The sequence below is a fragment of the Telmatherina bonti genome (genome assembly GCF_933228915.1).
Source record: "Telmatherina bonti genome assembly, chromosome: 4".
NCBI lineage: Eukaryota > Metazoa > Chordata > Actinopteri > Atheriniformes > Telmatherinidae > Telmatherina > Telmatherina bonti.
Window position 1 is genome coordinate 13,573,025 of NC_136622.1, and position 24,476 is coordinate 13,597,500.

The 24,476-nt window shown below is 40.2% G+C and overlaps 2 protein-coding genes across 2 annotated transcripts in view; one reads left to right on the top strand and one right to left on the bottom strand.

Annotated features, from left to right (window-relative positions):
• itchb (itchy E3 ubiquitin protein ligase b) overlaps positions 1-8,917 on the top strand; it is a 25,436-nt gene extending 16,519 nt beyond the window's left edge. The window contains exons 13-24 of the mRNA XM_079239032.1: positions 1-10; positions 1,184-1,256; positions 1,794-1,865; positions 3,214-3,302; positions 3,546-3,705; positions 3,795-3,928; positions 4,066-4,206; positions 4,327-4,447; positions 4,533-4,637; positions 5,219-5,315; positions 5,657-5,729; positions 6,665-8,917. The exon at positions 1-10 is cut by the window's left edge and continues 119 nt beyond it. Of these exons, the coding sequence (XP_079095158.1) occupies positions 1-10; positions 1,184-1,256; positions 1,794-1,865; positions 3,214-3,302; positions 3,546-3,705; positions 3,795-3,928; positions 4,066-4,206; positions 4,327-4,447; positions 4,533-4,637; positions 5,219-5,315; positions 5,657-5,729; positions 6,665-6,764 (1,175 nt within the window). The 3' untranslated portion in view covers positions 6,765-8,917. The remainder of the gene's footprint in view (positions 11-1,183; positions 1,257-1,793; positions 1,866-3,213; positions 3,303-3,545; positions 3,706-3,794; positions 3,929-4,065; positions 4,207-4,326; positions 4,448-4,532; positions 4,638-5,218; positions 5,316-5,656; positions 5,730-6,664) is intronic.
• A 1,907-nt stretch (positions 8,918-10,824) lies between these two features.
• On the bottom strand, positions 10,825-23,806 carry znf341 (zinc finger protein 341). Its single transcript, XM_079239938.1, has 16 exons — positions 23,768-23,806; positions 23,079-23,189; positions 22,334-22,524; positions 21,883-22,032; positions 21,476-21,784; positions 21,211-21,388; positions 20,010-20,103; positions 19,831-19,921; positions 19,432-19,618; positions 18,963-19,210; positions 18,087-18,295; positions 13,552-13,648; positions 13,302-13,434; positions 13,006-13,117; positions 12,804-12,874; positions 10,825-11,384 (listed from the first exon to the last, which is right to left on the bottom strand). Exons 1-16 carry the CDS (start codon positions 23,796-23,798, stop codon positions 10,864-10,866), a joined length of 2,733 nt encoding a protein of 910 aa, XP_079096064.1. The 5' UTR covers positions 23,799-23,806; the 3' UTR covers positions 10,825-10,863.
• Positions 23,807-24,476: the final 670 nt, after the last annotated feature.

Consider the following 24,476-nt stretch of genomic DNA (forward strand, 5'->3'; position numbering starts at 1 on the left):
AATCCTCACTGTATGTCCTCCACCATGTTGCTTCCTGCTTAAACATCGTAGGACTTTAGAGAGTTACACAAGACACAAGCGAGCAAACTTACTTAAGGAAATCTGAAAGATTTTGTCATCAGTAAATTGCTGAGTCATGGGATGATAATACTGTGCAAGACAAGTACAGATTTGTTTCTGTGAAATGCCGTTGGTTTTTGCTATTTCATTTTTTTAAAAGGCACAGAGATTTAGAAGATTGAGTAACATGTTAAAACTGTGCAAAGAATTTAGTTTTACAGGATAATCTATCCTATGTTAAATTTCTTTGCTTCAAATGTTTTGCAATGATGGCGTTGATTAAATTTACTTAATAGATTATTTGTAAAAAAAATTCATTGGCAGGTAAATGTCTTGTTCGAAAAATAGCTTTAATACATTCGTTATGGTAAATCTTTTGTTATTATTTTACTTAGTTTAAATGTTGCCTGCATTTACTGACAATAACATTTTCATCCTAATTAGTCTTTCATCAGGTCAGCATACCAGAAACTAATGACTGGTGTGTTTCCAGTCACAAACAATAACTTAGATTGTTTTTGATAAAGTGTTAGAATAAAATAAACAAATAAATCGGATGAACCCAAAAATTTGCTACCAGGACAAACGTTTTTCCCCAAAAATTTAGCTAAAATTTAGCCATAACATAACAACACATTATTGGACTAATTATCTTTATATCAAAGGGATTTTAGACATATTTCTTTTATTTTAAGAGTGAATGTATTACATTCAAGATTATTTGAATTTGATGCATTCAGGTTCATGTCTGGCTGTGGCCTGTGACTCTTTAGTCATTCATTTATCATGTAGCTTTTGTGGTGTGTTGCAGTTGTGGAAAAACCAGTTTGATAAAGGTGTTTGTGTGGATATATAACCTGTCTAGAGTTGCATTATCCCGGCGTCTGAGTAAACTGAACATGTTTACATTATTCCATAAGTCATCAGTAAAATTTCTCCTCTTTAAAGTACATTTACTTAAACTTCGAAACACATTTGTGTTCTGTAGGATCATGGTAGCAGCAGCACATAAAACGCAAGATCATGACTCATTGTTTAACTTTTTAGATATTATCTCAAGGTATTAATTAATATGTATAGGAAATTATATTGCTCATCTTGCTCACCATGTTATTTCTCACAGAGAAAATGGACCACAGATCACGTATGTTCGAGACTTCAAAGCCAAAGTTCAGTACTTCAGATTCTGGTGCCAGGTGAGATTCATTACAGTTTGACCAAAATGTCAAGTAATGCACAACTGTATTAACTCTGAAATGCATTTTTAAGGAGATAGATGCAACAAAATAAAGTGAGACATCATAAAATGGAGAAGAGTACAGGAAGATAGTTGACAAACAAAGTCAGTGGAAACACAGTTGCATCAGCAATCAAATGTCATTAAACAATGTTTTTGTTAGTGAAAAATTGAAATTACTGTGACCACTTGGATGGGGTGAAAGACACTGCATAATGAGATTAAAAAACCTGAATATTATCAGCAGTGCATTATTTGGTCAGATGAGACAAAGATAAATGTGTTCAGGTCAGAGGGGGAGGTGTCATGAGGTTAGTCCTCACAGTGAAGCACAGTGGTAGGAGTATGATGATATGGACTGCACGATTCTAGATGATTCTGGCGAGGTAATACTGATAAATTATAAGATAAATATCAGCACCTTCTAACAAGGAGAAACAGTATTTTTTTTGCCAAAGTACAGTGTCAGAAATATGTTTTATTCCTTTTTCCACAGCAACTGTCACTGCCTCAACACATCAAGATCACAGTATCCAGAAAAACCCTATTTGAGGACTCCTTCCAGCAGGTACAGGGTTTCTACCTGCCAATGTCACACAGAACAAATAACAGTTGGTTTGGTAACCATACCTCAACTTCGCATGGTTTTAATCTCTCACATTTTTAACTAAGTTTCAAGATCTTTCTTTTAAGTCACTAGTTTGTATGTTAAAGACCAAAATGCATAGTAGGTACAGAGAATACATTAAAGTCTATTAGGTTATGTTAACAGTGTGGTTAAATGTGACCTGAATCCTACTTTTTCCCAAATTCAGACCACTTTCAAATGTGGTACTGAGTTGCACACATGTTGGATTTGACCAGATATTACTCTAGTCTGAAAAGTCACGTTGCATTCAGTGCAACTTTAGTGATACTTTCCATGTACACACTCATGAGGACATGATGCACAGCTCTAAAAAAGTCGTGGTTAACAGAGCAAAGTATTTTGCAATGTCAAACAGGTTAGGCGTGGTAACCCACCCCTATTGCTAACCAGTACAGCCCCACTCCTCACTTTCTCAGGGTGCTGGGTTCCCTGAACAATTTGTCGCACCTTTAAAGTCTTGAGGCGCTCTGTTGACAGATGTGGTGAAAGGTATTTCTTCACATTCAAAAGTTTTGGAAGAACTCTACCTTCGTAAAACCACTCGCATCCTGATCCCACCACTCTTGTATCCACACACTCCTTTGTACTAATGTTGCAGCAATTTCTCCTAATAGACATGATAGCGAAAATTAAATTTTCTACTATTCTATTCTACAGTCATTTGGCAGACGCGTTAATCCAAAGCAACTTACATTAACCATAGCAATTAATCAAACACGCATGTGGGAGGAAGCCGGAGTACCTGGAGAGAACCCACACATACATGGAGAGAACACGCAAACTCCACACACAGACACAGATCATAACCCATTCACAAATTTGCAGACTGATGCCACACACCATTTTAACAGAAGCCCATAAATGATCTCCATGGTTACCTCCATGTTTGTTTCCATAAACACAGTTCTGTGTATGACATAATTAATGTTCAGTTGAGCATCTGAACCACTTCAGGAGCGTGATCTGTTCCCACAGCAGTTTGCTAACAGGTCACATGTCATATGAACAACCAAGTAAAAAAATCAGAAGCTTCAGGCCTGCAATGTGAACGTGGCCTGAGACTGTATTTAATGAACTCAGCTGAGCAGACGACGAACATTTTGCATAAAACATTTTTCATAAACAATTTCATCAATTGATCCTAATTAACTGAAACGACATCAAGGACTCAGAAAATAACTTAAAACATTAAGAGACACTTCTGTCCAGCCATGTTATTCTTTTCCTAAAACAGTTATATATCGCTCTGTATTATCTCTTATTTTAGATAATGAGCTTCAACGCTCAGGATCTACGTAGAAGATTATGGATCATCTTTCCTGGAGAGGAGGGCCTTGACTATGGTGGTGTTGCTAGGTAACTGAAAGAAATTAAAGATGTGTAATTTTACCTGTTTTTCTTGTTTAAAAACAAAAAGTTGTGCACAAACATTTGTTCGTATTAAGAGGCCAACTTGAATGTTGCTGAAGTCTTGAAAACTTGAGATTTATGTCTCAAAGTGCTGCTAAACTACTTAAATTTGATTGTAAGAGCATCCTTTTGTTTAAAAGTAGCTGCCATAGTTTCTCACTAACTTCTCTCTTGTCTTGGTGTTAACAGGGAGTGGTTCTTCCTGTTGTCCCATGAGGTTTTGAATCCAATGTACTGCCTGTTTGAATATGCTGGTAAAGATAACTACTGTCTTCAGATCAACCCTGCTTCCTACATCAACCCCGACCACCTCAAGTATTTCAAGTTCATAGGACGATTTATTGCCATGGTTTGTGGTCCTGTTCTGATCTTTATATTAGAACGACATGCAAAACACTTGTGAGATAGTTAAAAATTGTTTGTTTATTTATCTTCCAGGCACTTTTCCATGGGAAGTTCATCGACACTGGTTTTTCACTGCCGTTTTACAAGCGTATCCTCAACAAACCGTTGGCCCTCAAAGACCTGGAGTCAATAGATCCTGAGTTCTACAACTCCCTCATGTGGATCAAGTCAGTCCACTTTGGATTTAAAAAATGTGCTGTTTTGTAGTTAAAGATAAAAACATGTTAGCTGTGTATCAAAATGATATTTTATTCACGGAGTTGATTGTTGTTGAAAAAGCGTGATTGTTTCTGCTGCTCTTTAGGGACAACGACATAGAGGAGTGTGGTTTGGAAATGTTCTTCTCTGTTGACAAGGAGATCCTTGGGGAAATCAGCAGCCATGAGCTGAAACCAGGAGGAAGTGACATTCAAGTCACAGAGGAGAACAAGGAGGAGTACATTAGGTGGGTTGTATGACATTCATTTTGTTTTTAATTCAGTGCATCATATTTAAGAACTTAGGTAAGGTTGTAAGATGTAGAGATGTAAAACAGAGGTTTATCTGTACCTCCCTCTATCTGCAGGCTGACAGCAGAGTGGCGACTTTCCAGAGGAGTGGAAGAGCAGACACAAGCGTTCTTTGAAGGCTTCAACGAGGTTCTTCCTCAGCAATACCTGCAGTACTTTGATGCTAAAGAGCTGGAGGTATTATTGAAGCTGAAATTCCTCATGCGTGTGTGAGCTCTGTGCCTGTTTTTTTTATATTTAAATGACCAATGTCCTGTCACAGGTGATGCTGTGTGGTATGCAGGAGATTGACCTTGCAGACTGGCAAAGAAACACCATCTACAGACACTACGCTCGCAACAGCAAACAGATCATGTGGTTCTGGCAGGTCAGTATGAAGCGACAGAAGTCACCTGTTTTTAACGGAAGGATTTTCTAATGGTTATAAAAAATTATTTTATTAACTTTTGGAATATTTTTCCTTTCTTTTTAATCCTTTTTTTCTTCTATTGATAGACTGATATTCAAATACAAGTTAGCATTGATTACAGCAGTTTTTCTCAATTCCAGTCCCCTACCCTGCCCTGCATGTTTTAGACATGATCCTCCTCCAAAGCACCTGAATCAGATCTTTTAACTTCCTCATCAAGTTCTTTGCAGCCTGTGAACGAACCTTTATTTCATTCAGGTGTGTTAAGGTAGGGTTGCCTATAAAACATGTGGGGCAGGGGGGCCTGAGGACCGGAACTGAGAAAAACTGGATACAGTGTCATGTGACCTACCATGTTTTTTGTAGACGTCAAATGTGCAGTTTTGTTTAGAAATCCATTCATAGTCCATCTTACCTGGAACAATAACTTATTTAGGATAATGCTGTTTGTAATCCTTAGTATTGATTTAATGTGTTTTGTATTATTTTTTTTGTGCCATTTAATGGTTTTAACTGCTTACTCATTGTTTTCTCTGCAGTTCATAAAGGAGATGGATAACGAAAAGCGGATGAGGCTGCTGCAGTTTGTCACTGGCACCTGTCGTCTGCCTGTAGGAGGCTTTGCTGACCTAATGGGTAATAATACATCAAAAACAAAATAAACATTTGATGAGGCTTTTAATCCAGATGCAGATTATGTGTTGGCTCTTGGCCTGTGATTGGATAATGCTCCAAGCCTCTTTCAAATACACAAGAGATTCAGTTTCATTTTGATTTTATGCAGACCTTTAAGCCCTCAAAACTGTTGGGTTCATTACCTGTATCAGTGCATGTTTACAAACTTAATTTTATGTTTGAAATGACACAAAAAAACCCAGGGGATGCAGTTTATTTGAAGATTAACTATAACCATCGCTGCCACTGTGGTGATGTGTTAATCAGTTCATGTTTCTGCTGATTTGCATTTCCCCTTACAGGAAGCAATGGTCCTCAAAAGTTCTGTATTGAGAAGGTGGGGAAAGAAAACTGGCTTCCCAGGAGTCACACATGGTAAGTCTGTTGGCGTTGTTGAAAGCACAGCAAACAAACAGACCGTATGGGTCAAACTATAAAAGGTGACCATTTATTTAGTGCTTTGGCTAACTAAATGGAAGATTTAATTAAAGTGGAACTATTATGTGCATTTCAGGCTAATTTATTTTTATTTCTGAGACCAGAAGGGCTGGGATTGATCGAGTTATTGTCACAAATTGCTTTATTTACTTCAGACCGACCCTCTCTGTAGGCTGTCAGATCAGCCTGTGGGCAAAACGAGTGGATTGAGACTCTTCCGCATTAAGCCCCGCCTCCCGCCACTGCACTACATGGGGAGCGTGCACCGCAACTGCTTTCGCCGTCATTGTAACGTCTCATAAACAGAAGGATTAGGCTCATATGAACTCAATAAAAAAAAAAACAAAATACAATGTCAACACATAGCATACAGTCCTACATGTTGGAACCTGAATCAGACCCTGAAAACGAAGTGGAAAACAGCAACCCACAGCAACGAATGCAGCAGGATGTCTCTCTTTGGTAAACTCACCAGCCATCGTTGGAAATAACTTTATCCAACGTTTTCCACCCGCCTGATGTATTTGTACATGCCCTTGTTAACCAGTAGAAGGTAACCAATCACCGAACCTTATCCTCCGGGACGTCACAAGGATTTTTGAAGTATAAAAAACTCTCTAAAACGACGCGTTTTTCGTCGCCATGGAAACCGAACGGAGAGCGTGCTGGAACTCAAACTCAAACATGCGTTTAGGTGATAAAAAACAGTGTCGTTCACATGTTTGATGAGGATTCAACACTGTAACACTGTAGAAAGCTCAGAAAACTCAAAATACCATTATAGCATCCCTTTATAGCCAAAGGCCAAAGTGAAGGGAGGAAGATGAGTCCAGTTTCCAGCTAAATCCCTTCCATATTTTCCATTTTCCCAGCTTCAACAGACTGGACTTGCCGCCCTACAAGAGCTATGAGCAGCTAAAAGAGAAGTTGATGTTCGCCATCGAGGAGACGGAAGGCTTCGGACAGGAGTGAAGGAGCGAAAAGTTCAAGAGTCTGAAGGAATTTAAAAACCATCAGTGTTCAACTCTGGGAGTGTCTGCAGGCTATGCAGGTGTTTTTGGGAAATTGTACTCATGCAGACATGCATCTGAATGCACATCTGGTGCATTGCTAATGTTGCCAGCGTGTAGTTGGGATTTAGACATCTGCTCTGCTCTGCTCACTTCGCTCAAAGCCTGACAGCTCCGAGAAAATGTTGTTTTCTTTCAAACCAACACGAGGAAGCTGCTCCTGTCACTGAGAATGTGCGGCAAATTATGCATGCATGAGTTCCTGAAACCTCACCTTTCTAAGACTGACCTGCTTAACAGAACTCGACTAGTTTCTCTCCCAAACGTGATCTTTAGAACTGGGTGGTCTTGGGCCGACAGCCATAACCGATGAGATGGAGCACTGGTTCCAGCAGCAATGGTATTACACTTTAATATCAACTAAGAGGTTGTGTTTTTCTTTTTTCTTTCCTTTTTCTCAGATGAGGTTAAACTGTACCAAAAAATTTCATTAGAAGAGACCCTGTACTAATGATTAAAGTAGATATTTTTTAAAAACAATAACTCATAACTTTTGCAGATGTGTGCTCCAAAATTAACGCTTAAATAACAGACAATCTTGGTGCTTTAAACAGATTTGGTATGCTCACCTGTTTTGTTCTCTGGGTTATGTAGTGTTTGATCTGTGAATCGATTAATGATTGTGAAAAGTGTTGTCTCCTCCATTATTTGTAGTAATGGTGGTAAATGTGGAAAACAACATTAGCTGACCCTAGTTTTATAGGGCAACACTGCACACAGTGATGTGGATGTTGGGACATTATGGATTAGAGTATTCTGGAAGAATTTTTAAAGATTTTAATCTCAGCTTTAACATGTTAGACCTTATGTTGTTTAGTTTACAGAATGTTTTAGAATAAAACAGGATCCTAAAGAAATGCTTCATGGTTAAATTATTACTTTTCAAGTGAGTGAAATCACCAAAATCAAATGAATTAATTTGAAATCAAACCATTTCAATGCATACTTGACAAAGGTAAAAACCCAAAAATAACTAAACGATTTACTTCTGAATTATTTTAGTCACCAGTTTTTATGAAATTCTGAGACATATTTAAACATGTATGGCTGTTCTTTATTTTTGAAGATATATTTAAGATTTGATTTAAGGTTATTGGTAACCATTCATGAAAGATCCCAGATTATTTTGACAGATTGCTTTATAGATTTCTGATATTTTTCCATTAACAAATACATCAACCAATGAGGAGTGTGTATAGAAAGTGACTTCATAACCACCAATGCTTCTGTGATCTAGTTTGGCAAATGTTAAACATCTGACCAACAGCACCAAAGTTTAAGGTGATTAAGCTAACAGATTGATTAACTAAAACACCAGAAAGTGTTTTGTTTTTTCTTTTTAATGTGGAAGTGCCATTTTGAACTACTGGACACTGAGGTAGCAGGTGTGGTAACTAAGGAACACTTAGGTTTGGTTGGTGTTATTCTGACCAAGCACAGCACTTTTCTTTACTTACAGCTGTCCTGATTGCAGGTGCCTCTTAGTCCTTTTGTTTCCACATGCATGGTGAGACGGTGTTAGATACAGTATCGGTCATTAGCCTTCAGTTAGCCTTACTCCCACCCTCAAGCATCAGGTGTCCTTGCCAACTTGAGGCAGAGATAATCGACTGCAGGTTGTTCAGCTTGTGGTTAGTCAATCTCAACCCTTACTGTGTAACCAGATCAAGACGAGTGTTTAGACGCCACTGCACCAGTGTCAGAGAGACTGTGAGACTTCAGCTGGAGGCTTACTGAATGTATCGGGATCAAGTTTGTCACCCCTGATGCAGGCTGTTGTTTAACTCTTAGGATTTCTCACACTTTGACATAGTTACTGAGCAAATATACAAATAACATGGCGCATAGCTCCTTTTTGTGCATTTTTTTTTCTTTTCCAGAATCCTCAAAATCCAACTAAACCACTATCACTCCTGTAAATGACAAGAAGCTGTAAATGGTGTCGATAACAAATTTTCTTTTATAAGAGAGGTTTTAATAAGAAGATTATGGTAATGCTCTATTTTCTTTTCCCTGTTTAATTGCGGATGTACATGAAGATATGTAATATAGAAATTGTCACCTTAATAAATTAAATGAAAAATGTGTCTGTGGTTCTGTGTTCCTACATTTTTATTTTATATGATTTACATTTGCTCGTGTTTAATTTTATGAAAATTCATTCATTGTAACTGTAATGACAGGCAGTGCAGCGGCTGCTGAGCATATAAAATAACTTACACTGTACTTATAGCGAGCTCTACTTTTTATTCTATTATTTATTCCCTTTTTTTTTTTTTTTTTAAATTTAGTAGGGGTGTCGTCCTTCACCTTTGCAATGAAGCTCTCAGTGCAGTGGTGGGGAACCCTGATGTTAAAGAGCCACAGCGTTGCAGGCATGTTGTAGATGTCTCCCTGCTCCACCTCATCTAATCCAATTAAAATGCATCCAAAATCTTAATTTTAATAAGGTGTACTGGACCAGAGAAGAAGAGGACAGTCTCCACACCACCGCCTTAGTGGGTGTCATCTCAATATTAAATACAGAAGCAACTATATTCGATCAGTCCTGAAATAGGTGGGTCGATTAAGTTAACTGAATATTTTTGTTAGATATTACAATTTTCTTTTTAAAACTTGGTCATTCCTTTCAGAGGCCTTATGTTTTATACTACCATTACTCATCAGTCATCTATAATTGCTTTTTCCACTGCAGGGTTGCAGTCCAGCCCAGCAGCTATTGGGTGGAAGGCATGGTACACTCACACACTCACTCCAAGAAAGAATTTACCATCTAATGAGGATGTTTTTTTGGACTTCATTAGAAAGGCCCCCACCAGGAACCATCTTGGTGTGGAGCAATGATGCTTACCACCACTGTGCCAAACTCTAAATATTAAAACCAAAGAGTTCTGTACTCTTTGGGGCATTGAAGCGCTGTGATTAATCACAGCATGCATCAGGTCCATTCATATGAATAACTTGGGATTCACATCAACATCTGCAGTTTGAAGGTCCATTTTAGCCTGTTGGCATGTTGTATGCTTGTGTACAGCAGAGACGGAGCCTTCTTCACAAAATGTATGATGTGAAATACAAAATCTTTTTTTTTTTTTTTTACCAGGCTGTTCTGGAGAGCCAGTTCAGAAGTGGGGTGTCAGCGTGGTCTGGAAACCTGCCTAAGACCAAACTAGCCAGTTCAGTTATCACAGTTCTGTGGGAGATCTGATCTCTAGTCCCTCCACTCAATATATAAACAGCTTGTTTTACACCCTCAAAGAATAGTGTCTGATCCATCACATATCCTCATCACATCACAAAGAATAAGAGTTTGTGCCCTCTAGCAGGCTGTCTGCTTGTTGAACTGCTGTACCTTCTTCCATCAGACCTTTAGACAGAGCCATGTGCAATAATGGTGTATGGTGGGACTTATGTATCTGCAATGTGTACTATGTCAACAGTTTTAATAATTTAATTATTTATGAAAAAACATTTAGAGTGCGCAATATGACCTTTGTACTGTCTTGTGAACTTTTGTTTTACATTATTAAACGTCCACTTCAAGTCAAAGACAAATTTTCCAAAGGGGACAAAAAAAAAGACAAAGGGTTAAGTCAGAAACAGTCAAGCTAAAGAGCATCCTCAGGTGGAACCACAAATACATTATGAGACATGGATAAACTTGTAATAATTTAGTTTTTGCTACATATGACTACAGGAACGGTTGGCTTTGACATTTGAAATGGACAACTGAGGTTGAACCATCATAAAGGTTAAAGACGAGATGTTTCTGGTAATTTCAACGATATGGATCCGACAGGTTAAACATATCCACAACTTTTTCTTTCACTATTACAGACGAGAAAGCAGGTAAATAATTAAAAATAATGTTTTAATTTAAAACAAATAATGAAATAGTTTCCCAGGATTTCCCGATTTGTTTTCCAGTTAAACTTATGGTAGTTTTCTTTTTTTTCCTCATTTGGGTAAATCCAGGAAAAGTCTCTACAGCAGCATTTAAACTATAAACAATGCTGCTGCAAGCCATTTTGGTCATTATTCTGCATTTGTGCCAGTGTCTCGTGACCATTCTCCACCCCGTCATTCTCCTCGCTTTCCATCTGTCCTTCAATAGCAGTGATAGCAGCCTGACAACCTTCATCAGCCATGCTCTCATCACCATCCTCCTCTTCCCTCTCTGTGTCCACTTGGTGTTGATCATCCTTTGAGCCATCGTCTTGTTCGGCATCGTCCCCCCTCTTCTGAGGCCTTTTTAATTTTCCAGTGAACCTGCCTCCTCTCCCATCACTCTCTTCGTCCTTTTCCTCCGCTGTTGACACTTGCGCAACCTCATCTGCCTCCTCGGTCTCGTTTCCTGCTGCGGGACATTTGTGATCTCTGTAATAGCTCTGTCTGGTGAATCCCTTGTTGCAGGTAGAGCACCTGAATCGGTAGTTATCGGTGTGAGACTGCTGATGCTCGAGCATGTGAGCCCTGCGACTGAATGTCTTCTGACAAAAAAGACATTTGTAGGGTTTTATACCTTTAAAGAGAGAAGAGAGTTGGAAATTTTAAAAGAAATCATTCTTTAAAAAATCCAAACAACATTCATAGTCCTTGAACTGACAAGAAATAAAACGGCACAACACTTAGGAAATTTAAGTTTGGTGAAATATTTATTTGTTCTTGTGATACTTCTTGGCAATAAATTAAAAAAAATCTTGTTGGAAAGCTTGTTTTTCCTTTTAAATGGTGCCAGGTTTATACAGAAAGTGTATTTGTGAGTTTATTGTTTTGGATCCCCATTAGCTTGCAGCAGCTACTCTTCCTGGAAGCAGAGTTGAGTATGTGGGTTGTGCCAGATCTTCTCTGCTTATCCAAAACAGCTTAATTTGCATAGTAACTCTTCCTTGTTGTTGTTTATTGGATTGAAAGACATCTTTCTTAAAATTAAGTCCCATTTTAAAGGTATATGAACAGCCTTTCTGACAGGAAATGAAAGTTATTGGGGTGGGAGAAAAATAATTCACAAATTTTTTCTTTTTTTTTTTTTTTTTTAAATTTTACAATTTTAAATTAATTGGCCAATTTTTTTTATATTAAATGTTTATGTTTATAAGCAAGATGGTGAAAAAGTTACTGCTTCTCTCCAGCAGAAGGCGAAATGTTTCTCTTCAACTATCTAGTAAGGAGACGTGATTGCCGTTTTGGAAAACACTTAAACAGAAGATGGAGAATGGCAGACAACCTGCAAAAATGCGGGTGGATAAAACCTCCACCACCACATTTGAAGTCAAAAGTTTGGACACATTTTGGATTTTCTGCTTTGAATGGAAAAGCAGAGCTGGACATGTCGAAAGTTGCTTGTAAACTCTGTCATGCACATGTGGCGTACTGCGGTAACTCAACAAACATTAATGCCCACCTAGCAAGACGCCATCCTGAGGTAAACACAGAGCTAACAGCTAAACGTAACGCAGCCAATAAACACTCAAACCAGCACTTTTATATGAAGTTCAAGCTTTTAAAATAAGAATAAAAGTTCAAACAGCTGGTTCAAATATATTGATGTTGAATAAATCTTAAAAGCCCTGCGATGGACTGGCGAGCTGTTCAGGGTGTACTCCGCCTTTCGCCCAAAGACTGCTGGGATAGGCTCCAGCTTCCCTGTGACCCTTAATCGGACTAAGCGGTTAGGATAATGAATGAATAAATCTTAAAAACTGAAACAAAGTTGATTTTTTATTTTGGGAAATCTGGCTCGTGATATAGATTGTAAAATGAGTCGTCATGCAACTTTTTTACATAGTTTGCTGTTTAAAAAGCAAAATAAAATCGTCAATATTGAGGAATTGCAATTTAAATCAAATCGGCATCCAAAATAAATCGTTCAAAAATTGAATCGAGAGAAAAGCATATCGTCCCAGCCCGACCAAGTTTCATTCTGGTGTTCTTTACTTACCAGAGTGTGACAGGATGTGAGCCTTGAGTTTGTCTGGTCTGTTGAATTCTTTGGTGCAGCCGACATGAGTCCTGGTGTGAAAACAGAAAATTAAGTGGAAAACTGACAAGTGACACAAAACTAAGACATACTGAAAATGCTTAATCATATGAAAATTAATGATAACTTCAGCTAAAAGGGCTTTACCGCGCCAGAACCTCACCTGAACGGACACTTGTATTTCTTAAAGGGTTCATGGATGAGCATGTGTCGCTTGACTTTGTCCTTCCTGTTAAACGTCGCCGCACAGAGGGAACACTTGTATGGCTTTTCACCTAGAAAAGAAATTCAGCATCCATCTCACACAGTTTGTTTGACTCATGCTTTGTGAAGCAAGCACACTGTAAACAGCTCTGCGTCTGACTCGCAAATGGGACGACAACAACAAACACTTGTCAAGTGACTTTGATGTCATTGATGTGACATGAATGCAGGTTGCAATGAGACAGGTTTTCCTACCTGAGTGAATACGCGTGTGCAGTTTGAGGTAGTGCTCGGTCTTGAAGGCCTTCTTACAAATCTGACACTTGAACCTTCCTCCAACGCCATGGGTGGGGAGATGACGCCTGAAGTATCTTTCACATGGGAAAATCTGAAAAACAAAGCAGAAAACAAAAGCCTTATAAAGAGTCTAAAACCACATGTTGTGCTACTGTGACACACTGGACATTTACATGACGATGTCCAGCTTTACAGGTGTGGAAAGTACCTTCTGACAGTGTGGGCAAGGAAAGCTGTGTGAGGCGGTCAGTAGATGTTGTTCCAGTGCTTCCTGGGTTGAATATCTGCTTTGACATTTCACACACCTTTGAAGGAAATGCAAAGAAGACATGAGGTAGAGGTATAAGTACGGTGCGCCACCATCCTACTCTGAACAAACTACTGAACCCTCCACAGTACAGTGATGGATCATGAAAACTAGTGTAAGTTATGGATCCTAGATGTGCTTTAATGCATTTTAAAAAAACTATTCATGCTATTAGTTTTCCGGAAACAACAGTTTTCTTCACACAACAATAAGAGATCATGGGCAGAGTCCAAGAAGGAAGAACAGGTCTAGGATGGGGAGATGCGCCACAATTCTGGTCTAAGGCCAGTCGCAAGGAAAGGAAGGAGATGGTGGTTGTGGAAGTGATAAAGATGGAGGAAGAGCGCTACAAGATCAAGGCCGTGTCACAGGGCCGGAAGGAAGCTGGACAACCTGGGAGGGAGTTGTCAGTCGTAACATCAGTTGGTCTGAACTGTGGAAGATCCCACAGGCAAGACTGAGCTTCCTCATTCGCTCAACCTACGACATGCTTCCCTGCCCTCGGAACCTCCACCAGTGGTTTGGGAACAAGGAATCCTGCTCACTCTGCAATGCTCCCAATGCAAGCCTTATGCATACCCTGTCAAGCTGCAAGATCGCACTCTTGTGCCATGACCAGGTCCTGAGGAAGCTGGCTGAGGTGCTGGAAGGATGCCGTCAAGGCAGTACACAGCTACCTGCAGTAGAACACACCAGCTTTGTCACAGAAGGGGGAGAGACAACCCACGCTGGGCCAAGAGAGAGACAAAGGCTTTTTTCCCCTGGCCAGGAGTGGGACATGAGGGTAGACCTCGACAGACAGCTCCCATTTCCAACCATGGTTACCATCACACCTCTTCGCCCTGATATTGTTGTATGGTCCAATACCACAAAAACTGCATACCTCATTGAACTCACAGTTCCATCAGAGGATGAGATCGAGGTTGCGTTTGAGTGCAAGAGGGCAAAGTATGCAGAGTGGCTGCCGAGTGTCGGAAGGCTGGCTGGAAGACTACCATCTATCCAGCAGAGGTTGGTTGCCACGGCTTTGTGTGGCTGTCAATGACGCGGCTGCTGGGAGACGCAGGAGTGTCAGGAGAGAAGCTGAGGAAGGTTGTGATAAGAGCTTTTATTTTATTTATTTTGTTTTGTTTTTTTTTTTTAGTTCATACGAGCCTAATCCTTCTGTTTATGAGGTGTTACAATGACGGCGAAAGCAGGTGCGGTGCGCGCTCCCGATGTAGTGCAGTGGCGGGAGGCGGGGCTTAATGCGGAAGAGTCTCAATCCACTCATTTTGCCCACAGGCTGATCTGACAGCCTACGGAGAGGGTCGGTCTGAAGTACATAAAGCAATTTGTGACAATAACTAGATCAATCCCAGCCCTTCTGGTCTCAGAAATAAAAATAAATTAGCCTGAAATGCACATTATAGTTCCACTTTAACCCTAACAACTGCTACAGGAGGTAACAGCCACCAGCTGCATGGAGTGTCAGGGAGACGTCTCTTTCACTGCCCCGCCACCAGGAGATGTTCCAGGATTAAAGGGGCGAAACATCTGTGAACGGTGGTTCCTGGCTGATGACCCCGCGGCTGGCCCTGTGGTTGACCCATGGGCACCGGAGGAGGTGCGACACGCAGTAATCCCTGTATCTCTCTATTGGGGGTGTAAATATTGAGACAGTCACATCCTACAAACACTTGGGTCTCGTTTTAGACGATTAACTGGACTGGTTTTTAAACACAGACTACCTCTGCAGGAAGAGGCAAACAAGGCTCTCTTTCCTGCAGAGGCTCGCATCTTTTTTTTTTTTTTTTTTTTTTTTTGTCTTGTCCAGCATTTAGGCAAGCAGAATGATGGTCTGGATGCTGTGTTCTGCTGAGCAAATTTTCTCTGCCAAGGGAAGCTTTATAGATATAATGATCCCCTTGACTTTCTGATTTTTTATTTTATTTCTATGTTTATTTTGTATTGTTGTTTGAATTGTAGAGTTTGTACTGCTGGACCAGAGAGGACAGACAAAAGACAGAAAGAGAAAGGAGAAGAAACACCTCATAAGAAAAGGGAAAGAGATAAAGGGAGAGAAAAGGGAGAGAAAAAAACAACAACTAAAAAATAACCCAAAAACAAAAAGAAAGAAAACAACCTACAGATGTATACATACACACATACAGGCACACACATACATATACACACACATACACACGCATACATACACATACATATACACACACGTATACACACATAATATATATATATATACACAAATATATACATATGTACACATATACATATACACATACATACATTTACACACACACCTCTATGCACACACATACACGCACATACATACGTACAAACATATACGCACTTGCCAGTATTAACACATATACATACACATACAAGCCAACTTGTATGAAAAAGGCTCGCATCTTTTAACATCTGTAGCACGCTGCAGCAGATGTTCTACCAGTCATTGGTTGGTAGCGTGCTCCTTTATGCTGTGTTCTGCTGGGAGTGCTGTGCTGGCACGAGGAACCAAGACCAGATGAGTAAGTTAATCAAAAAGGCAAGCTCGGTTATGGGGGCTAAAGCTGGAGTCTACGGAGGCGGTGACAGAGCAAAAAGTTTTGTCCAAGTTTCATTCCACCATGAGCAACACCACACATCCTCTGTACTCTGTAGGAGTACAATCAGCATTTGCCTTATCTCTCCGCTGTTCCACAGACAGATTGAGGAAGTCCTTTGTCCCCTCTGTTATTAGACTGCACAACTCTCTGGAGGGGGTGTGGAGAGGCAAGGGGGCCGGGGAGGAGTGGACGTGAGATCATCAGTTAGAGGAATACTAAAGAAGGACGTGCCGTGGACTCAAATACACTAAGGCAGATGGATCATGATTATTATTAAGTTTGATTTAATTTATTAACACTTTTTTAGATATATTCATTTATTGATTGATTTTAGCAACTGCCTTTTCTTATTTTATCTAGTGTGAACGTTTTTTTTGTTTTTTTTTATGGAGAACATGAACTCAGCTCTCAAGGCCGCATTTAACATCAGGTGGCACAGATGAACTGGGGAAAGTTCACAGAATCACTCACTGAACACACATACTCACACACACTCACTGTTACAGACACACTCTCCTATCTTTCAACGCCTTCTCCGGACCTCGCCCCTCCCTCCACTCACGGACGGCGAGTTGGATGGGTGCGCTGCTTGGCTGGCTGCGACCTCACTTGGCTGTCTGGGAGACCCCACCCACCCCCCACCCCCCATTTTGTGTGTTGTCTATTGTCTGAATTTGTGCTTATGCTTAGAGGTGTGGTTTTTTTTGTTGCATCTTTATTCTTCCCCCTTTCGGTGAAGTGTAGAGATACTTCTTTTTTTTCTAACACCCACCCATCCTTCCTCATGTCATCTTTTCCTCATTTATAAGGCGGCGCCGGTAAAACTGGCTGCGGGGCCTAAGCTTCAGTTTGGTTCTGTAAACTTGTCATAAATGTTAAATGTCTGTATGTAATACCTTGGATGAGCTGGTTTGAACCTTGAATTCCCCCTTCGGGATGAATAAAGTATCTTTGATTTGATTGATTTGATGAGCAGCACTGTGGCCTCACAGCAAGAAGGTCGCTGGTTCAATCCTAAGCTGGGGTAAGCCTCGAACAGTGGCCTTTCTGGGTGGAGTTTGCATGTTCTCTAAGGGTTCTCTCCAGGTACTCCGGCTTCCTCCCATCGTCCAAAGACATGCATGTTAAGTTAACTGGTTTTCTCTAAATTTCCCATAGGAGTGAGTGTGAGTGGTTGTTTGTGTTGGCCCTGCGATGGACTGGCGAGCTGTCCAGGGTGTACCCCGTTTCTCGCCCAAAGACTGCTGGGATAGGCTCCAGCTTCCGTGCGACCCTTAAGCAGACTAAGTGGGTCGGATAATATAACCATTTGCTTCATCTTGGTGTCTAAAGGTTTGTTTCCATGGTCAGATGTGTAAGATGTGGCTTCTGTACTAATGATGGAAATAGACAGTGGTATTAGCTTGAGGCATATAAGAGTGTTGGTGGGTACAGGGGAGTGACAATATGGCTTGTCAGAGCTCTGCGCTCTCCGACTGCTCCAAGTTATTGCTGTTATTATGAAAGCACTTTGTGCTGCTCTTTGGAAGGATAAGAGCGATATAAATTAGATTTGATCTGACTGATTTGACAGCTTTCAAAAAGAGACATGTACATTCAGATAATGTGGTTAAAGCCTAAGTAAGCATTAAGTGTGTTTGTGAACATCAGCCCTGGAACCAATCACAGCACAGCCATCCCTCTGGCTGATCTGATTTAGCACCAACCCTCAATCAATAACAATGACTTTCTCCATCTTGTGTCTGATCAAATCAACCAACTTGTTAATAACCTGTGTTCTTTTCTCTGTGAGACATGTAAACGGAGCTTCATACTGACTGGGCTGACCTGTAGACCGTTGTTTCCTTGCGTGTGCTCTGCTGTGGGCAGAAGGAATGGGAGTATTGGTGGACACCCAGTTCAAATAGCGAGGGGAACACCTTGCTGCAAAGGTGGCATCGGTATGTCAGCTGCTCCTGGTGCGTCCGGATGTGTTCTAGAAAATGATCCAGTTTCTGGAAGGTCTGGGAGCAGGACTTTAACACACACTTATAAACCTGCAGGGAAAGAGATTTATAGTTGGATGTTTGATGGGATTTGCCTTTAAATAACACATATTGCTGCTAATAGTGCACATTTACCGACATTTACAGTACCAGTCAAAAGTTTGGACACACTTTCCCATTGGATTGAATGGAAAAGTGTGTCCAAACCTTTGACTGGTACTGTATATGTGTTAGGGGTGGGAAAATCTAATCGAAAAATCGGAAATCAGAATTTTTTTCCCCACAATTTTAAAATCAAATTTTTTTGCTAAAAAAAAAAAAAAAAAGATTTTTTTGTTAAAAAAAATCTTTTTTTTACTTGTCCTTCTTAGGCATTATAGAAGCAGAATGATGGTCTGGCTACTGCGTCGGTTTTTCCTCACTGAAATGAAGAAAAATAACGAGCAAAAAAGGTTTTATACATTTTTTTAAATTTTGTTTTTAATCTGCAAAAATCAGCAATATTGGAAAATTGTGAATTTAAATCGAATCACCCAAAAAAACGAAAAAAACAACCCAGAATCAAATCAGGACAAAAGCATATTGTCACACTCCTAATATGTGTGACTCACATCTAAAAAAGATCCATTTTCTTTTCATTTGTTTTTAAATCAGACTACAAGACTTCTTAAGCCATGCAGCATTAGCTTGATCAATGCCCTTTGACCAATGCACTCACCTGCTCTCCTTTGTGTTGGGTTAGGTGAGACTTGAGCTGGAAGTAAGTCTTAAACTTGCTGGCGCAGAACTGGCACTGGTAGGAGCTGTCTATCACAACGATCTGATTGGTCTGAGCTTGACACTGCTGGCTCTGGTTGGACAGCACCTGCATTTGGACCTGAGGATGCCCACTCTGCACATCTTCCTCTTGGCTGGCTGCCGGATCAGCCTCAGTCAGACTGTCCTCCACCTGTCCTCCAGCTGGCTCTGCAGTGAAATATGTGAGAACTTTAATCTTACACAGGATCTGGGATCTGTAGTAACCTATTAACCTTATCAAAGGCTGTTCCACATGCGATACATGTGTATTTTTGCTCTTTTTATTCAGACTTATCAGTCGTAAGGGTCCCATCCAAAGACTCCTCATTTAAATGCAGCTCATATCAGTTCAAAAACATCTACTTCACAGTGTTACGATGGTACTGTACCAGTTTGTGCTGACACTTGTTCTCCTTGGGTTTGCTGACTGCTGTGCTGCTGTGGTTCCACCTCATCTCTTTCTCCCAGCTGCTGTTGCTCCAACTGGCCCCCTTCTTCCTCACTGGATGACATCGGCACCACCTTCACTGTGATTGGAAGTCGTGACACCGTGCTGGCCGCACCCATTGGCCACACCTTCAATGTGAAGACATCTGCTGTTAAGTTGTTGGCACTGAATTCAGATTAAATGCATCTGTCATCATGTTTTACACCTAACCAGACTCTGTGATGCTTTTCATAGACAGAAAACAGAGATTTTACAGAGTATTATTACTAGTGGACTTAGAAGATTATTCCTAATACTGTGAGGTGTTTATAAAAGTGTTACTGCAAACTGGTGGAAAAACCTTGTGAGTCTGCATGTGTTTCTTCACGTTGGACTTTTGGGCGAAGGCTCTGCCGCAGACAATACACTGAAATGGTTTCTCTCCTGTGTGACTGTAAGAACAAAGTATTGAGAAGTCATTTCTGACCAAACAGACGTCTGTTTAGAGTGACGGCATCGGCAGGCCAGCAGGTAACTCACCTTCTAATATGCTGCTGAAGATCAAAGTTTTTTGAGAAGATTTTGTTGCAGAAATTACACTTCAGCTTCGGACCTTTCCCCTTTGGTTGCTCTGCTGAGGGATGAAATTGTGAATGATCATGTCTCCAAATTTAAGGAGAGGATTGATCTTTAGTTTGAGTGGATTAAACAGAGGAAAGAAAAAATAAAAAAGAGACCTCAGTGCTGTTTCGGAGAACATACAGGGGTCAGAGAGAGTCCTTTTTCTTGCAACACTTAGGACACACATACATGAGTTTGTCCTGATCTTTCTATGATCTAAAGAAACTACCTAGTTTCATATCTAGTTAGCTTTGACTAGCTGCTATGTTTCCAGATCGGAAACATAAACATAACTTATTTCTCCTTTTTTCTGCCGGTCTTCCTGAATAAGTGCAGTTGTGCATGCTGTTCTCTTTCCTGTCGTCTCCACCTCAACCAGTCGAGGCAGATGGCTGCCCTCCCTGAGCCGGGTTCTGTCGGAGGTTTTCTTCCTGTTAAAGGGGAGTTTTTTCCTTCCCACTGTCGCCGCGTGCATGCTCAGGATGGGGGATTGGATCGAAGTCATGACTTGATGCAATCAGTTGGTTTTTATTATAGGATATGTATGAATTGGCTGTTTGTTGTATGTATGTATGTATGAATGATGTGTTTGTTGATTCGTGTATGTAAAGTGTCCTGGGACAACATTGTTGTGAAGTGGCGCTGTACAAATAAAGTTGAAATGAATTGAATAAACTGTGAATGATTTTTGTCATGCGTTTCTGATTAAACATATGAATAAAAAATTGATTATATAATTAGAGGAAATTCTATAATATATTTTATTGTAAAAATGTTCATTTGGCATTAGGCAACGAAAAACAGAGGAAAAAAATGCAACTCAATCGCTGCAGCGTGAAACGAACATGTTATATTGTATAACTTGGACAACATTGCCTGGTTTAATGTGTGTTTGCAGTTTGGTCTGTCCCTATAACAGGAGCACCTTGCTGAAATATCTAATAGCTGCCGTTGAACTTCTGATTTCCCATCACACTTATGCAGTCATCTAGCCTGCAACCATGGCTACATTTATTTGAACTGGTGGTGACTTTCATACAACTGGACCTAAGTAAATACATGGCTCTTTAGCCAGCAGCATGTTTAGAATACACACATTTCTCCTTTTTTTTCCCCTAACCTGTGGCTCCATCTGTGCTTTTTTTGCTACTCCTGGGTTGTTTGGGAATAATGGTCTTTTCAAAGTCCCCCATCTCTGTCATGGTGTTGGTGCTGGTCTTGGCTTTGGCGCCTTGCTTCCCAGGACTGTAGACAGGAGGGCTGGTGAAAGACTGGCTCTCTACACACTGACTGGGCACCTGCAGGAGAAACACACATATATAAATTAGAGGGTGTGGAAGATATAAAACAACTGCAGTGAGAAGTAACAAGCTGGCCTTACTCACTTGAACAGGATGGAAAGCCTGCAGACCTAACGTGTGGATCTCTGCACCACCGCCACCGCCGCCACCGCCGCTTCCTGCCATATGGGGCATCGTGCTGTAAACCTGCACTACTGAGTTGCTGTGGCTTGATGGGACCTGAGACGAGAGCGGCTGCTGGGTGGGCTGTCCAGCTGGCAGAGGGTGGGCAGGTGTCTGGCTGGAGGGCAGAGAGTGGGACGACTGCTGCTGCCCCTGTTGGTGATGATGATGATGATGATGATGATGTTGTTGAAGATAAGAAACCCCAGCTGTGTGCATGCTCAGGTTACTCTGGAATAAGGACAAGTAGAGCCAAGATGAATAGCTTTGAATAGTCAGAACAAAATGAGACGGCATTTTTTGTATGAGGTCAGCTCCTACTTACTTACCTGTATAGGTGTCTGCATGGAGGACATGGGCTGGTCAATAGAGGTGAAGGCTGAGATTGCGGACATGAGAATGTCGTCACTGACCAGCACATTGCCTTGAACCAGAGTGTGAGTCAAAGGAGAGGGAGGGACTGTGATGTAGGTGGAAACCTGACGGATAGTTAGGGGGTTATACAAAAACATAGGTGTTATAATTTAAAACAAATCTTTCCAAGAAGTCATCTTCTTAGAAATATTTACTTATCCCTATAGCCATGCTTGTCTTCTTATAAAAAACACAAAAACAGAATCAGGTTTTTTTTTTTTTTAATTAGCTTTCTATGTCCTGTTATGTTCTTTTTCCTTTGTACTTCCATTCACATTCATGCACTTATTACTTGACCCTTATCCCTTCTCTGTGCGTCCGAATCGTCATCATGAACAATTTGACCCCTGTTCCTTTTGCACTGACCTGTCTGTTAGCAGGAGTTTGTGGTACAGAATTGATTGATGGGACCGGCGCATAGGCATTGCTGGAAGCCAGGGACACTGTAGACAGTGAGGGGGGACCAGACTGGCACTGCTCCCTCTTATGCGTCATGAAAGCTGGCAGAGAATTGAACTGTTTCTTACACTTTCCACACAGGAACACATCTTCATCGTCTGCAGAAGTGACCGATGCAGAGGAAAAAGAAAACCATGACAGAAATAAATTAAAGCTGTCACATCTAAAAAAAATGTAATATTTGATCTGACATGTTATATTGTATGGCTAACCTATAAATCACAATGTGATTGTATGTTTGACTATGCAATTCACATAGCTCCTGATGCATTTCCGCGTGTTTTTCCATTGTTCAACTTAGACTGATCAAAGCACAACCAGAGAAAAGAAAGGTGAAATGCAAAAAACAAGAAACAAAAGCGCAAAATTAACCACATACCAAAGTTCAGATGCAGAACAAGAGATAATTAAACCTTCTACGAGTTGATACATTGCTAGATGCCATATCCTCATCTTATTTCAGATTTTGTTTTGTGGCACAGACGGAAATAACAAGATCTTTTCTCTTTCTTTAATAAGGAAAATAAGTAGCAAGAAAGCAGTTTCTCTGGTATATAGACACACCAACAGCAACAATAGATAATTGAGGTGTAAACCAAGTGAAAACAAGTCTTTCTTGCAGCTGCTGCTTACTTTATTTGATTTTACGTACCCATTGACTGAATAGTAGATGTTGCAGTGACATTTTGGTTGTTAGGATCAGGAACCCCTCCTTGGCCATCCAACAGAGACTGGACAGCCAATACTGTCTGGTTGTCCATTCCTAAGGAGGAAAAATAAATTAAGTTAGGTGGAAGAATAATACAACATCCACGTGCTGCAAAGAATTAGTCAGGTGTCAAAAACAGTAAAGCCTGAACTCTGAAAACATTAAATCTGAGTATTTAAGTCTGTAGCAGGAGGAAAATTACGGGTGTAAAGAAAACGAATTATATTGAGAAATAAGAGATGGACCAAGCAAAAAGTCGCAGAACGAAATTAGTCCTAACTGGTATGTTGGAAAATATTAAATATTTTAGCATCTTGTCATTAAAGAAAGACCTTGAATACAAATGTAAAAATCAACTGAATGCCTGTCTGAATTACAATGAAAAGGTTTAAAAAGTAAAATGTCAAGGAGATTTAAACAGTAATCCATCAGCTTGTTTGTTTACATTCAGCACAGTCACTTCCATGGGATGTTTGGATTATTGTCACAATAATAGAGACATAAACAGCATTTTGCAATAGTTCTTCAACATTTACAAAAATATTTGTATAGTAGTATTTTTTTCCAGAAACATCTATTCATGTCTAATTGTGTTTGTAGTTCGTAATGATAAAAAATATGTATAAATGTACCTTCAAGAACCTCAAATATTGCCTGCGCCATCTTGTAGCTCTCCTCCTGCACGATAGGTGTTTGATTAATATGGCCTGCTAGTTCAGGAAAATTCCCACGTCAACTTAACTCACCCATAACTCGGTAAAGCTCTTCATACTATTGGATATTTTCTTATGGGAAAATGTTCTAATTTGTGTTTATGACACTGATAACACATATTTTGTCGTAAAGACCATGCATTGCAAGTGAAAACTATATTGTTTGAGAAGGAGGCTTAAAAAATAAGAGAAATAACAGGGCAGTGACGTGCTTAAATAAAAGTCTAGCAGCAGTCCTTAATATCTTGATAAGTCTTATATGATTGTGGAAGTATTATGATGGTTGCACGGGGGTAAATATATAACCATTCATTTGTTTAAGTAAAGTAGCAGAGGTATATCTTCCATCTCGTTTTTAACGTGGAACGTGAATGCGCCTTCAAATCGGTGAATCTGGGATCGTTAACATGACGGACAGTTTTTTACACCAATCAGAGAGCGTTGACCCCGCCCCAAGGCAAACGTGGCTTTTCGACCAATAGTAAACGCCGAATTTTCACACGTGCCAGTTTCGCGGCAAAAAAGATTTCGCGCGAAAACCGTCCAAGGGTTGTTTAGACGTAGATCAGCTGGGACAATAACAACAATAAGCACTGATAACGGGGTCGAAACGGCGCTTTTACAAATG

Excerpts from the sequence above, each read along its gene's own strand:
- znf341 (XM_079239938.1), bottom strand. The coding sequence starts at position 23,798 with ATGGCGCAGGCAATATTTGAGGTTCTTGAAG. Across the intron at positions 22,525-23,078 it reads ATCTACTATTCAGTCAATGG|ACGATGAAGATGTGTTCCTG; the intron begins GTACGTAAAATC and ends TCACTTCTGCAG. Across the intron at positions 19,619-19,830 it reads AACACATGCAGACTCACAAG|GTGTGGCCAATGGGTGCGGC; the intron begins GTTTTTCCACCA and ends TTCACATTGAAG.